Source organism: Bos grunniens, chromosome 25 (assembly GCF_055505025.1).
Source record: "Bos grunniens cultivar Pamir isolate PY7600 chromosome 25, Bosgru_T2T1.0, whole genome shotgun sequence".
NCBI classification, from domain to species: Eukaryota; Metazoa; Chordata; class Mammalia; order Artiodactyla; family Bovidae; genus Bos; species Bos grunniens.
In genome coordinates, this window is record NC_141189.1 from 6,638,354 (window position 1) to 6,652,008 (window position 13,655).

The 13,655-nt window shown below is 45.8% G+C and overlaps 1 protein-coding gene across 3 annotated transcripts in view; it reads left to right on the forward strand.

Annotated features, from left to right (window-relative positions):
- Positions 1-13,655, forward strand: part of PILRA (paired immunoglobin like type 2 receptor alpha) — a 16,225-nt gene continuing 2,570 nt past the window's right edge. Inside the window, exons 1-4 of one of the 3 annotated variants that reach the window (XM_086374178.1) lie at positions 1-338; positions 857-1,037; positions 10,050-10,247; positions 12,982-13,012. In XM_086374178.1, coding sequence (XP_086230304.1) covers positions 27-338; positions 857-1,037; positions 10,050-10,247; positions 12,982-13,012 — 722 coding nt within the window. In that variant the 5' untranslated portion in view covers positions 1-26. Of the gene's footprint in view, positions 339-647; positions 1,038-10,049; positions 10,248-12,981; positions 13,013-13,655 lie in introns of all 3 variants that reach the window. The other 2 variants (XM_086374179.1, XM_086374180.1) reach the window with 2 other exon arrangements.

A 13,655-nucleotide genomic window follows, 5' to 3' on the forward strand; every position in this document is an offset into this window, starting at 1 on the left:
AAGACGGGGGCGGGGAGCCCCAGATCATGGCTGCCTTTGCACTGACCACAGGGAGGCCCTTTTGCAATAAAGGAAAAGAAGAAGCCAGGTTGATAAAGGAAGTGCCCGTCACTGTCGGGGTGGGCGGGTTTGGGGACGGCCGCCACCCTCCTCCGTCCTCTGAAGGAGCCTGGTCCTCACTCCTGGTGCTGAGACTCCCCCAGGGGCCCCCCAAGGCCTCCTGTCTGGCCTTGGCTCTGCCTGTCTTTTCACCCGGGAGGAGGGCAAGGCCATGGGGCTGCCCCTGCTGCTGCCCCTGCCCCTGCCCCTGCTACTGCTGCCAGCGTCTCTGCAGGCTGGTGAGTGGCCGGAACTGTCCTGCTCTGCCAGGGACCCCGGGGAGGGGCTGTGGCTGGGTGTGCGTAGAAGGGTCCCCTGGGGTAGCTGGCCAGGCCTCCCACCCCCAACAAACAAAAGGCGGGTCCCACAGTGCTGGGTCCCCCAACCCCTCACCCTCCTGCCTGCCCCAAGCCTGGAGAGGGGATCACGCAGGTCAGAGGGCCAGTCCTACCCCGTCGCACGTCCCCCTGCAGGTGAGGGTGCCCGATGGTGGGGTCACCTTCTGTGTCTCTCCTGGTGGCTTCAGAGTCTCTCCCTCCCTCCTCTAGGTCCCCGGGCACAAAGAAATTCACAGCAACACTATGAGATGAAGCAACCAAGGCATCTCTCAGCCCCCGAGGGTGGCTCCATCCTCATCCCCTTCTCCTTCTCTCACCCCTGGGAATTAGCCAAGGTTCCCAACATGAGAATATTCTGGAGATGGAAACACTTCCATGGGGAGTTCATCTACAACACGACCCCTCTGTTCACCCACAAGAATTTCAAGGACCGGCTCATCCTGAACTGGGCAGAGCCTGAGAAGAACGGCTCCCTCCGGATCTCAAACCTGCGGAGGGAGGACGAGTCTGTGTACTTCTGCCGGGTGGAGTTGGTCACACTGAGAGATGGCAAGGAGGAGTGGCAGTCCATCGAGGGGACCAAACTCACCATCACCCGCCGTGAGTCCAGCTGTCCTGCCTGAGGCTCTTGGAGGCCACTGGTGCCTCAGCCCTAGATGTGGCTTAAGCCCCTCCTTCTGACTCTTCTCTCAAACTCCTCTCCCCTCTCCTCCCCAGGGCTCTGCCAACTTTACCCTTTTCACCTTAATCTTCCCCAACCCGGGACCACCTCCCTTGCCCATCCCCCTCTCTGCCCTCCAGATCCAGCCCCTCCCCCACCCGAGGCCCCCACATCCTCTGTGCTCCCAGCTGTCCTCCCTTCCTGCTCCAAGCTGGGCTCCACCCAGCCCCCTGCCCTCGCCCCAGGTCCTCCAGGTGACTTGACATCCTCCGGGTATGGCTCCTCCCCTTTGTCCTGAGTCCTGTGTGGAGCCCCAGCTGCCCCATGTCTGTCCCCCACCAGCCATGAACTCAGCCCACACACACAGCAGGTGCCGAGGGGCCCCGTGCCCCCATCACATGTTTTCCCATCTCCCCTTCCTTCTCTGCTCTGAACCCCAGAACATCAGTTCAACCATCTTTCCCTCGGTTCATCTCTCCTCGCTTTCCTTCTCCTTCTCCCTCCTTCCATCCCTTTTACCTCCTTCCCTCTCTGGAACCCCATGTGGTTCCAGTCACCCAGTCCCCAGGTCCACCCCGACCGTGCCCCTCTATCCTGGCCATGACGAGGCAGCAGTCCCAGCAGCCCCCCTGACTATGCCCTGCATCCCGGGGGGACACCTTGGCAGCATCGCCCTGGCTGACCTTCCCCACGACCCCCAGTACAGCGGTCCTGCTCCTGTCCTCCAGTCACAGGAAGGGAACCGAGGCTTGCACAGCAAACACCTGCCCCAGGTCACTCCTGGTGTGGGTGGGGTTTGACCCCAGTTTAACCCCAGAGCCTCCCTTCTTAACCATGAGCTGCTTGGACTCACCTACTGACTTGTCATCTTGTTTTGACTATTTTTAACCTAATAATGGATGTGTAGCATCTGTCACTCAGTGGGGTGTTGGAACTTCAACAGTGTATCTGACTTCAGGGTAGAGAGGAGGGGTTCTCTTCTAGGCACAGGCAATAAGGAAGTGTGTCACCAGTAGATAATTTTTTGAAAACTGAAAATTGATTAAGCTTGTTTGCTTTTTGCAATCACTTGTGCTGGTGATTCTAAGCAGTATGTGACTCAACCTGAATTAAGCAGGACAGCTTTGGATTAATATTTCCTGCACCTCCTCCAAATTCCCTTAAATGGCCTTTTTGGAGGGACTATGGTCTCCTTAAATCCCTCTTCTTCCTTTCTTAATTCTTCCTTCTTTTTCTCCTTTCTCTATTTCAGCCACATTTCCTACGAGTTTTTTCATCGGTAAATTAATTTTTTCAGTTAATTCAATCAACTGGATGGTCATGCTTATTTTTACAGGGCAGTAATAAAAAGAGATGTTTTTAATCCAAGTGAAGTACCACCATGCAAAAACATCACACCAGAGGAATATCTATAGCAAACATAACTCATAAGTTTGAGATTGGCTTATTAATTTTTTTTTACAAATAGTTTTATTTATGTAACCAAATCTAATTATATTCTCACTTATAGTTTTTCTTTTATTTCTAAATCCCAAACCCCATATCTCACTAGAGGTAAAAAATAGTTTTCCTAATTTTTGTAAGATTTGATTACTTTTCATAATAAGTGAAAGAGAAATTTGCTCAGTCATCTCTGACTCTTTGCGACCCCATAGACTATAGAGTCCATGGAATTCTCCAGGCCAGAACTGGAGTGGGTTGACTTTACCTTCTCCAGGGGGTTTACCCAAACCAGGGATCAAACCCAGGTGTCCCACATTGCAGGCAGATTCTTTACTAGCTGAGCCACAAGGGAAGCCCAAGAAAACTGGAGTGGGTAGCCTATCCCTTCTTCAGGGGATCTTCTCAACTCAGAAATTGAACCGGTGTCTCCTATACTGCAGGTGGATTCTTTCCCAACTGAGCTATCAGGGAATCCCTTTTCATAATAAAGCTCTTCAATACAGTGAGAATTTATCTTGGTAAATGGTGTGAGAAAAAGAACTAAGTTGATCCTTATACCAAGAAACAAATCAATTGTCCTCACTTTGTTATTGAATCAGTTCAGTTCAATCCAGTTGCTCAGTTGTGTCTGACCCCATGGACTGCAGCACGCCAGGCCTCCCTGTCCATCACCAACTCCCGGAGCTTGCTCAAACTCATGTCCATCGAGGCAGTGATGCCATCCAACCATCTCACCCCCTGTCGTCCCCTTCTCCTCCTGCCTTCAATCTTTCCCAGCATCAGGGTCTTTTCTAAGCAGTCAGTTCTTCACATCAGGTGGCCAAAGTATTGGAGTTTCAACTTCAGCATCAGTCCTTCCAATGAATATTCAGGACTGATTTCCTTTAGGATTGACTGGTTTGATCTCCTTGCTGTCCAAGGAACTCTCAAGAGTCTTCTCCAACACCACAGTTCAAAAGCATCAATTCTTAGGTGCTCAGTTTTCTTATCTTTATTTCTTATTATTGAATATTTCCCCCTTTTTCCATTGATTAATAGGACTTAGCTTTTAAGTTCTTTTGTAAAATAGCATCCATTTCCGGTCTATCTATTCTGTTTCACTAGTCTGTGTTTTCTTTTCTTTAATATTCATTTGTTTGGCTGCGCCGGGTCTTAGCTGTGGCATGCAGGATCCTCGTTGTGTGTGGGATGCAGCTGTGGCATGCAGACTCTAGTTCCCCGACCAGGGCTGGAACCTGGGCCCCCTGCACTGGGAGCGCAGAGTCCTAGCCATTGGACCACCAAGGAAGTCCCTATATTTTGTTACATTAGAAGCACACTGTTTTAGTTATTATAACTTTATCATGTTTCAATGGCTGTTAAGACTTTTTCCATCACAATCACATTACTTCTTCCTCAAAAACTTCATTGGTGTTGCCTGCCTATTCTTCCACACAAATGTTAAAATAAGTTTGCCAAGTTTCTAGAAAAACATTCCTGTTGGTTTTTTTAAATCAGAATTGCATTAAATCTATAAATTTAATGCAATTTACTGACAGAAATTGAAATCAGTATAATGCACAATCTTTTTGCTGAGGAACAGGTCCTATTTTATATCCCTAAGTAAACCTTTGTAGTGTTCTTCCAAAGATCATGTGTCTCATAAGACTTTTCATATTCTTTATTTTTATTATTAATGTGCAATATGTAAAAAAATGTGTACTTGGTATAATTTTCACTCTAAAAGTAATGCATAAATTCTGGCCAAGATGCTAGGTTATATGCATATGTTTACCTCCACTCCCTCCAAAAATCTACTAAAATGACAGCAAAGGGAATTTTTCTAAGACAAAAACCCAAAGGGACAAAAACATTTGCAAGTTAGGTGACAAAAACAAAATTTTGGAAGTGGGAAATAGACCAGAGGAATTAAACCCTAAGTCAACAGTGGGGACATCCAGAAGGAAGGCAATTTATACTGCAAAACCCCTTAAAGGGTCAGGAATAGCAACTCCTAGTACCCATGAAACTGGCGTGGAAGGGGACCTGGAAACTAGAGCACTAACTGAAGTGTATTTAGGAAGCAGAGACACCTCCGCACTCTCACACTTCACCCCAGCAAAAGACTGGATATATGCATTCTAGAAACAATAATCCACAGGGAGTCTTAGGGGGGTACCCTGGGGCATACCCGGAGACAAGGGTTCAGTTCTTAAATTCGGAGATTTGGTGAACTGATGAGACCTGAAATACCGTGACCCTTGTAGAGGCCTCACAGGACGCAGGCAGCCAGGCTGGTACTCCCACACCACACACCCACTAAGGGCAGACAATCAGGAGACTCTTCTCCGGAATAGCTATCTGATGGGCCTGAAAAGATCTAGAAATCTAACAGATCACCCTACTCACTGTAGAGTGAGTCATACTGTCCTACTCACTGTAAAGTGATCTGACATGCACTTTCTGCTATAACACACTCACATCTTCATGCATGTTGGGAGCCAAGGGGACAGGGTGGCTGGGGTCTTGGCCTTGCACCAAATGCCCTGCAGTGAGGACTATACCCTCACCTCAGCTGTGCCCAGGATGCCTGTTTTTAAAAGCTTTGAACTAAACATTTAAGGAATGTTTGTCCCATGAGATGCAGAGAGCAGAACAATCAAGGGGGAAGGGAACGTGGAAGAATCCAAAACAATGAAAGGAGACTGAAATTTTCAAAGAACCATCATCCTCATAAAGTTAAAGAATTTCATGTATATGACACAATAGAATGCTTCGCAAAGGAGCTTTCAAAACGAAAAAAGAGATCTTAGAAATTAGAAGTATACTAGCAAATATGGAAAACTCAATACATGATTCAAAGATGAAGTTCATGGAAATATCTTAAAAGGTGGGAGAAAACTGAAAGATTTGGATATTGTAGTTCAAGAAAATTCAAAGATTTGGATATTGTCGTAGTGGTTTGAACAGTGGCCCCCAAACAAGTGAATAATATCTTATATGGCTGCAGATGTGACTCAGTTGAGGAATTTGAGATGAGGAGGTTATCTGGGATTATCTGGGTGGACTCCAGATGCTAATAAACATGTCCTTACAAGAGGGGCAGTGGGAGACTGGACACAGATGGAAGAGCAGGCAATGTGAGCGCAGACACAGAGGCGGGGCTGAAGCAGCCATTAGGAGCCGGAGAAGCAAGGAACAGACTGCCCCACCACAGAGCCTCCTGAGTGATGCGGCCTGGCTGACACCTTGATTTCTGCTTTCTGGCTTCCAGAACTGTGAGCAAGTAAACTTCTATTGTTTAGAGTCACTCAGTTTGCAGCAATTTGTCATAGCAGCCTTAGAAATATAATGTAGGAATTATAAGGAAGGATAAGACAAATTGAGAATTGGTCCAAGAGTTCCAATCTCTGAACAAGTTTTAAAAACAGAGAAAAAAGGCGGCCATGGGGAAGAAAATATCAAAAAAGCTACTATAGAAATTCTCCAGAATGAAAGAACCCAGCAACCTGAGTAAAAATAAAAAGACGAACCCTGGGGGTACTGCAACATACAAATTTCAAAACACCAAGGATAAGCTCAGTTCAGTCTCTTAGTCGTGTCCGACTCTTTGTGACCCCATGGACTGCAGCCCACCAGGCCTCCCTGTCCATCACCAACTCCCAGAGTTTACTCAAACTCATGTCCACTGAGTCAGTGATGCCATCCATCTCATTCTTTGTCCTCCCCTTCTCCTCCCACCTTCAATCTTTTCCAGCATCAGGGTCTTTTCAAATGAGTCAGTTCTTCACATCAGGTGGGCAAAGTATTGGAGTTTCAGCTTCAGCATCAGTCCTTCCAATGACTATTCAGGACTGATTTCCTTTAGGATGGACTGGTTGGATCTCCTTGCAGTCCAAGGGACTCTCAAGAGTCTTCTCCAACACCACAGTTCAAAAGCATCAATTTTTTGGTGCTCAGCTTCTTTATAGTCCAACTCTCACATCCATACATGACTACTAGAAAAACCATAGTCTTAACTAGATGGACCTTTGTTGGCAATGGTTTTTGTGGTAATGTCTCTGCTTTTTAATATGCAGTCTAGGCTGGTCATAACTTTTCTTCCAAGGAGTAAGCGTCTTTTAATTTCATGGCTGCACTTACCATCTGTAGTGATTTTAGAGCCCCCTAAAATAAAGTCTGACAGTTTCCACTCTTTCCCCATCTATTTGCCATGAAGTGATGGGACCTGATGCCATGATCTTAGTTTTCTGAATGTTGAGCTTTAAGCCAACTTCTTCACTCTCCTTTTTCACTTTCATCAAGAGGCTCTTAAGTTCTCGTTCGCTATCTGCCATAAGGTGGTGTCATCCGCATATCTGATAAAGGGAGATCCAATACATTTCCAAGGAGGGAAGAAACTGGCCACATAAAGAGAGTCAGGAATTAGAGTGGCTTGGCTGTCTCAATAGCAATAGAGGATACTGAAAGGCAATGGTTGAGTGTCATGAATTTCCAAGGGAAAATTATTTTGTTTAATCCTTTAACAAATCAAATAGCAAATACTGACTGAGTGCCTGCTATGTGTCAGGTCCTAAGCTGGGCACTGAGGAAAGAGCAGTTAATACAGAACAAAACATAAATGTCCTTAACAATGGAACTTACACTTGAGTGTACAACTTACACTTACAGTTGAGTGTAACAACTTACACTCGAAAGAATATCACACACAAAAAACAAATTAATTCTGTGTGTCAGGTGGTGGTGAAAAGAGAAAAGCAGGAAAATGAAGCACAATCAGTGGCTAGAGGTGCTAGGGTGCTGCTTTATTCAGATGGAACAGGAAGGCCGCTGGGACGTAAGTGAGGGTCCCAGTAGGAGGCAGCTGCTCAACAGGGTATCTGAGAGTTTTGATGGGGGGCACAGGGTGGGGAAACCAGTCAGGGATAGTGAGACGCCTGGGACCAGCCACAGGCCTAAGAAGCAGGGGAGGAAGTAGGTTCTGGGACCTAGAAAGGAGCTGTGACCTCTGGGGAGAGAGAGAGTTTTGTGTCTATTTGACTGGCTGAGGGATGGCCAGACAGTTGCTGAGACGTTATTTCTGAGTGTCTCTGTGAAAGTGTAGAGAGATTATCCCAGTGTGGAGAGAGGAGGTCCCAGGGCTCAGTCCCAGGACCTCCTCTCTCTACACTCGCTTCCCAGATAAGCCTGTGATTTAGAAACGTGAGGTTAATGCCAAAAAACAGCAAGAGGTGCTAAAAACAGTTCCATCTGGGGAGTGAGGAGGGGGTGCTGTTTTTATAACCTGTGGGGAATTTGTTGATTCTTTAAATTATGTGCCAATACAACTTATATAAAAATAGATGTTACATTTTAAAAATAAAATTACTGGTAATACATACTTGCACATAGTTTTAAAAACAGTCAAACAGCACAGAAGGGAATCAAATGAAAATCCCATTCCTCTCCGCTTTATCTCTCGGCTACTACCCCTTTCTGCAGAAATGCTCTCTCCACAGATAAGAGACACAGATGCAGATATACAGAGATGGAACATAAGAGACTCAAGCTGCACACTCTCCCGATCTTCAGCTTGCTGTGTTTACTTCATGGACCTCAAGTATCTTTCCACTTCAGCACATATACATCCACACCTTTCTTTTTAAATGACTGCATGGTCTCCCACTGTAGCAATGGATTGTAGTTCACTTAATCAGTCTCATATTTAAAGACATTTAGGTTGCTACCAAATCACAAATAAAGCTGCAGAGAACACCCTCAAACACAGGCCTTTGAATACTTGTACCAGCACGTCCATAGGATAATTTCCTAGCACAGAAATCACTGAATCTAAAGGCACGCTTGGATATTTTACATTCTGATAGATATACCCAAACCTCTCCTAAGGTTGTGCCAACCCATACTCCTGCTGTGTCAATACTAGGTATTTTCCCCGACTCAGGTCAGTTTAAAACAAAATAGCCTTTTATTCTTTTAGTCTACATTTCTAAAAGTTAGGAATATTAGCATCAAGATTATGTTATCACTTTATGAAATGAATTAGAATTGTACTGTTTTCCATATTTTTCTGTTCTAGAATCTTCTGAGAGTTATCTGTTCCTTAAATTTTCACAAGAATTTTTCCATTAAACCTTCTGAACTTGAAATCTTTATGAAAAATAGTTCTTTAATAGTGTTCTAAATTTCTTCTTTGTCTAATCCATTAAAGGTTACTATTTCTTAAATGCATTTTTAAAAATTATTATTTGTCTCAGAAAATAATCCATTTCAGAGGTTTTTAGAATTATCAACCCATAAATTGAGCACACACTCACTCATGATTTCAATACTCTTTGTTGTTGTTCGATTTACAAGAGTCTTGTCTGTTTTCTTGTGTTTTTTTTTTCCTCTAACCACTTTCTGCATTTATGATTCTTTCTGCTGTCCTGTTTCCTAAAAACATTTATTCCTACGTAGGTTTTCATTACTTTTAGTTTCCTTAGAGCTAGTTCCTTTCTGTTTGGTAACTTTTTTCTTTGGAAATTGACTATTTCCTTCATTTTAAAACTTTCATTCCATTTTAAATAATTATAGCATCTAATACTATGAATTTAACTTAGAATTTGGCTTTAGTCATATTCCAGGAGTTTTAAAAATATACATATATATTGCTGTTGTTTTTATTTTCTAAATAGCATGTCATTATATATATTTATTTGACTAAGAATTTAAATTTTTTGTCTCAATTGAGAAATAGGATTCACACTTTACTAATTTCTACTAAGTGGACAGAGAATTCAGTCCACACAAGATTTTACTGGAGTTGGGTTTTTTGTATGTGACTTACTATTATGCCAGTTTTTTAATGGTGCCTTAAACATCTACAAAGGTAGCATGTCTGTAGTAAGTAAAGTTCAGTATATATTCATGTAACAATAATATATTTCCAATAATACTAGTTGCTTTACAGATGTTTTCTCACTTATTAAAATAATCATGTAAAATGACAAACACTGTTTGAATCCACTTCTCTGAAGTACCAAGAGCAATCAAATACTTAGGGTCAGAAAGCAGAACAGTGAATGCCAGGGCCTGGGGGGAGGGGGGATGGGGGTCAGTATTTAATGGGGACAGAGTTTCAGTTTGGACAGATGAAGTTCGAAAGATGGCTGGTGATGATGGTTGCATGCTAATGTGAATTGGCTTGATGTCACTTAAATATGGTTAAGATGGTAAATTTGTGTTGCATGTATTTTACCACAATAAAAAAATTTGTTTTTGATTCTGTGATTTACTTCTCCCTATATGTAAGTAATGAAATGAGGTTCTGAGATCACAGCACTGATCAGTGGTTGAGTCAGGATTCAAACAGAGTGAAGATTTGGAGCTTCCAGAATCTCCCTTTGTTACTCCCCTCTCTGTGGGAGAGCTTCAGAGAGCTGTTCCCCACTCTCCACATTCCCCAAACTAGGGAACAAGATGAGACAGTTTTCACCCAGATGCTTCCAGCCCTTCAGCGAATAATTTGCATATTTCTCCTGTCTTCCCAGCCAGCAAGACAACCATCCAGAACCCCACCACGGCTGCCACCACTGCTACAGCTGTCCTTAAGAACTCAGAGGGCGGAAAGAGTCCATGGTCTTGGCTCCAGAGTACGGAAGCTATAGTTGGGTTGGCACTGGCCAGCGCTGCGCTTGTAGCCACAATTGTGGCGCTGATTGTGTACTTTAGATGCAAGAGAAGCAAAAGTAAGTGATCCAGGACCCTCAACCTCTCCCCAAGATTCCCAACTAAGTGTTTCTCAGAACCTTCCTGCATCAGAATGACCAGAGCTGCTCAGTAAAAATGCAAATTCCTTCTGGGCCTGAGGTCTGGGCTTGGGAATCTCATTTTACCTCCTCAGGTGGTATTTGTGTGTCATCAAGTTTGGGACCCACCGCTCAAGACCAATCCCTCTCTACAAACCTGATGATTTTCCAGTTCTTGTCTCCTGACTTAATCATTTCTCATCAGTCTCCCTTTTGGTTCCTGGGGAGGGAGGGCCTGCCCTGTGAAACACAGAAGAGAGAGAAAGAAGGGATAGGAAGGTGGCTCCACTCAGCAAGTACTGGTTGGACACCGATTTTCCAGAGCCTGGCTTATAACTGGAAATGCAAAAGTAAATAAAGCGCAGGCCTGCTCTCAAGGATCTGGGGGCTGGGAGGATGAGGGGAGCAGTTGCCTCAAGGGCTAACAGCCTCGTGTGGAAAGAGCTGTGGTAGTTTGGGAGGAAGGAAGGGTAATCAAGGAAGACGTCAAAGAGGAAGCGCAAAACTATCAAAGAATGAAGAAGAATTAGCCAGGTGGTGAGGGTGGTATAGAGGTCACTGTCTTTCCAGGGGAAGGAAGGCATTCTAGGGACTGTAGGTAGCTCAGGGCTGTGGAAGAGCCAGGAGATGAAAAAAGACAACCTTGGAAAACACATCCCAGAGCCTCTGACCCCAGAAACAATGTGAAGCAGAAGTGGCCTCCTCAGCTTGGCCTGGCAGATACACAGTCTGGTGGAGGGGCCAGGCTGGGGTCACTCTGAAATCATTATTTTATTCTGCAGAGCAAAAACCACAGTGGTTGTGTCCTGAGACTAAGAATGAGGGTTTGAGATGAAGAAAAAAACTTGATGTAGTCACTGAGAAAATGCAATATGGTATTTGATGATCAATTCAGATGAGAAGCCATAAATCTGTATGAGCATCATTGTATTTGACTATGGTTTTTTCCAGCAGTATTCAACTACAACCTTTAGAAATTACTGATTAAAATCCATCTTCCCTGGTGCTCCAGTGGTTAGGACTCTACGCTTTCACTGCCTAGGGCCTGGGTTCAATCCCTGGTCAGGGGAGTAAGATCCTGGAAGTTGTGCCATGGCCCAAAAAAAATAGTTGTGTTCAGCTGCTAGCATCAGAGAATAGAAATAACAGTGGGCAAGTAACACAAGAGTGGATTTTTTCCTCCCATCTAAAAGGATCTGGAGGCAGAAAGCAGAGGATACTAAGACACTGAGTCTCCTGTCTACTCACTGTCGTGGATACTGGCTTCTATCCTGAAGGTTGCTTTATGTGCAAGACAGCTGCTAGGATGCCAGATTTGTGAATCTAAACAGGAAGCAGGACGTAGGAGGAAAAGACAAAAAGACTCTGCTCCAGCTGTCTGTCCTTTTAAAGAGTCTTCCTAAAATTCCTGCAGCCATGAAATTAAGACGCTTGCTCCTTGGAAGACTAGCTATGACCAACTTAGATAGCGTATTAAAAAGCAGAGACGTTGTTTTACCAACAAAGGTCCATCTAGTCAAAGCTATGGTTTTTCCAGTGGTCATGTATGGATGTGAGAGTTGGACTATAAAGAAAACTGAGCACCGAAGAATTGATGCTTTTGAACCGTGGTGTTGGAGAAGACTCTTCAGAGTCCCTTGGACTGCAAGGAGAGCCATCCTAGAGGAAATCAGTCCTGAATATTCACTGGAAGGGCTGATGCTGAAGCTGAAACTCCAATACTTTGGCCACCTGATGCAAAGAACTGACTCACTGGAAAATGCCCTGATGCTGGGAAAGATTGAAGGTGGGAGGAGAAGGGGAGGACAGAGGATGAGATGGTTGGATGGCATCACTGACGCGATGGACATGAATTTAAGTAGGGTCCGAGAGTTGGTGATGGACAGAGAAGCCTGGTGTGCTTCAGTCCATGGGGTGGCAAAGAGTTGGACACGACTGAGCAACTGAACTGAACTGAAAAATACTACCCACAACTTCCCCTTATATTAATACATCAGCTAGGTTTCACCATAGATCCCACATCTGCCTGTAGGGGGGAGGGGTACCCTGACACTCCAAATAAAATCAAGGTTCTGTAACTGAATAAGAAGAAGGGAATGGATATGGGGCAAACAAATAGCATCCTCTGCCCCAGGGCACAGCCAGGATTGGAGATGTGGCAGAAGCACAGGGGGACCCAGGGGATCAGGGAGCCCATGAGAGGGCACAGGTGGAGAGGAGAGGGCTCAGCGGCAGCTTGGGTAACCTGAGTGAATCATCAGGACAAGAGTGCAGTGAGGTCACGCACAGGTATGGAGGGATGATGACCGAAGAGAGCTGGGAGGAATTTTAAAATATAAAAATGATACTAGTGTTTACTATGTCAGAATTCTTAGTCCCAATGGAAAAAAAAAGTCCAGGATGTGACTGAGTGGACCTGAGGTCACTAGAGTTGGGGGAGGTGATAAGTCCAACCTGTTCAGAGGGTGACGGGGCTCTGGGTGCGGGAAGAGCTGCTCTCCTGACTGATGGTGAAGACAAGGCAGCACAGGTGTGGGCAGCCTCAGGGTGCCTACAGGGTGGCGGCTCTAAGTCCCGAGCCCTTCCCAGGGAGGTTTCAGCTGGGATGGGGCAGAGAGGCGGGGAGACAGGCCTCCGTGGATGGCACAGTGACTCGCTGTTGGTCCTCCTACAGGTGTGCAGACTGAAGCCAGGACCCCAGCCAGGTGAGCGCTTGTCCTCCAGTATGGGGGGGTGGGCAGTGCTATTTTATGAGCAAGAAGTTTCCTCCCGAGCGCAGCACCAGGGGGCCTTTCACGGGCCTTCCCCCCTGGGCCTTCATCCACATCCTCCCAAGTCCCCACAGGCCAGGCTCTTCACTTCCTGAGGCTCCCGATCCTTAACAGTCAGAGCCATGGCCCAGCATTTTCTCTGACTCCCAGAACATCCTTTGTCTGTCTCTGGCACCCGCCTTTCCTCCTTCCATCCCCAGGTCTCAGCCTTTCCCTCTGTTCCTCCTGGTTTGTCTCCCCCTTGAACGCCGTCCCTCCAGAAGACACCCACCTCCTCCACGCTCTGTCCCCTTTCTTGCTCCTTGTCCAGTCTGTCCTTTGCCCTGTGACTCAGGGCCTCCAGCTGCTCTGCCCTGTCTCTCCTCAGAGCGGCTTCCCTTATGGCCCCCAGCCTGGCTCCCTCTCTTCTGGCCCCGGCTCCTCTTCCTTTCCTCTCACCCTCCTCACCACCCACCGCTTTCCTTTCTCATCCTCTCTGCCACGTCCAGGCTTTTCCTTCTCACAGCCCCTCCCTCCTTTCTCGCCTTCCTGACTCTTGACAGTCTCCTTGGGAGTCTCCCAGGGGACCAGAGAGAAG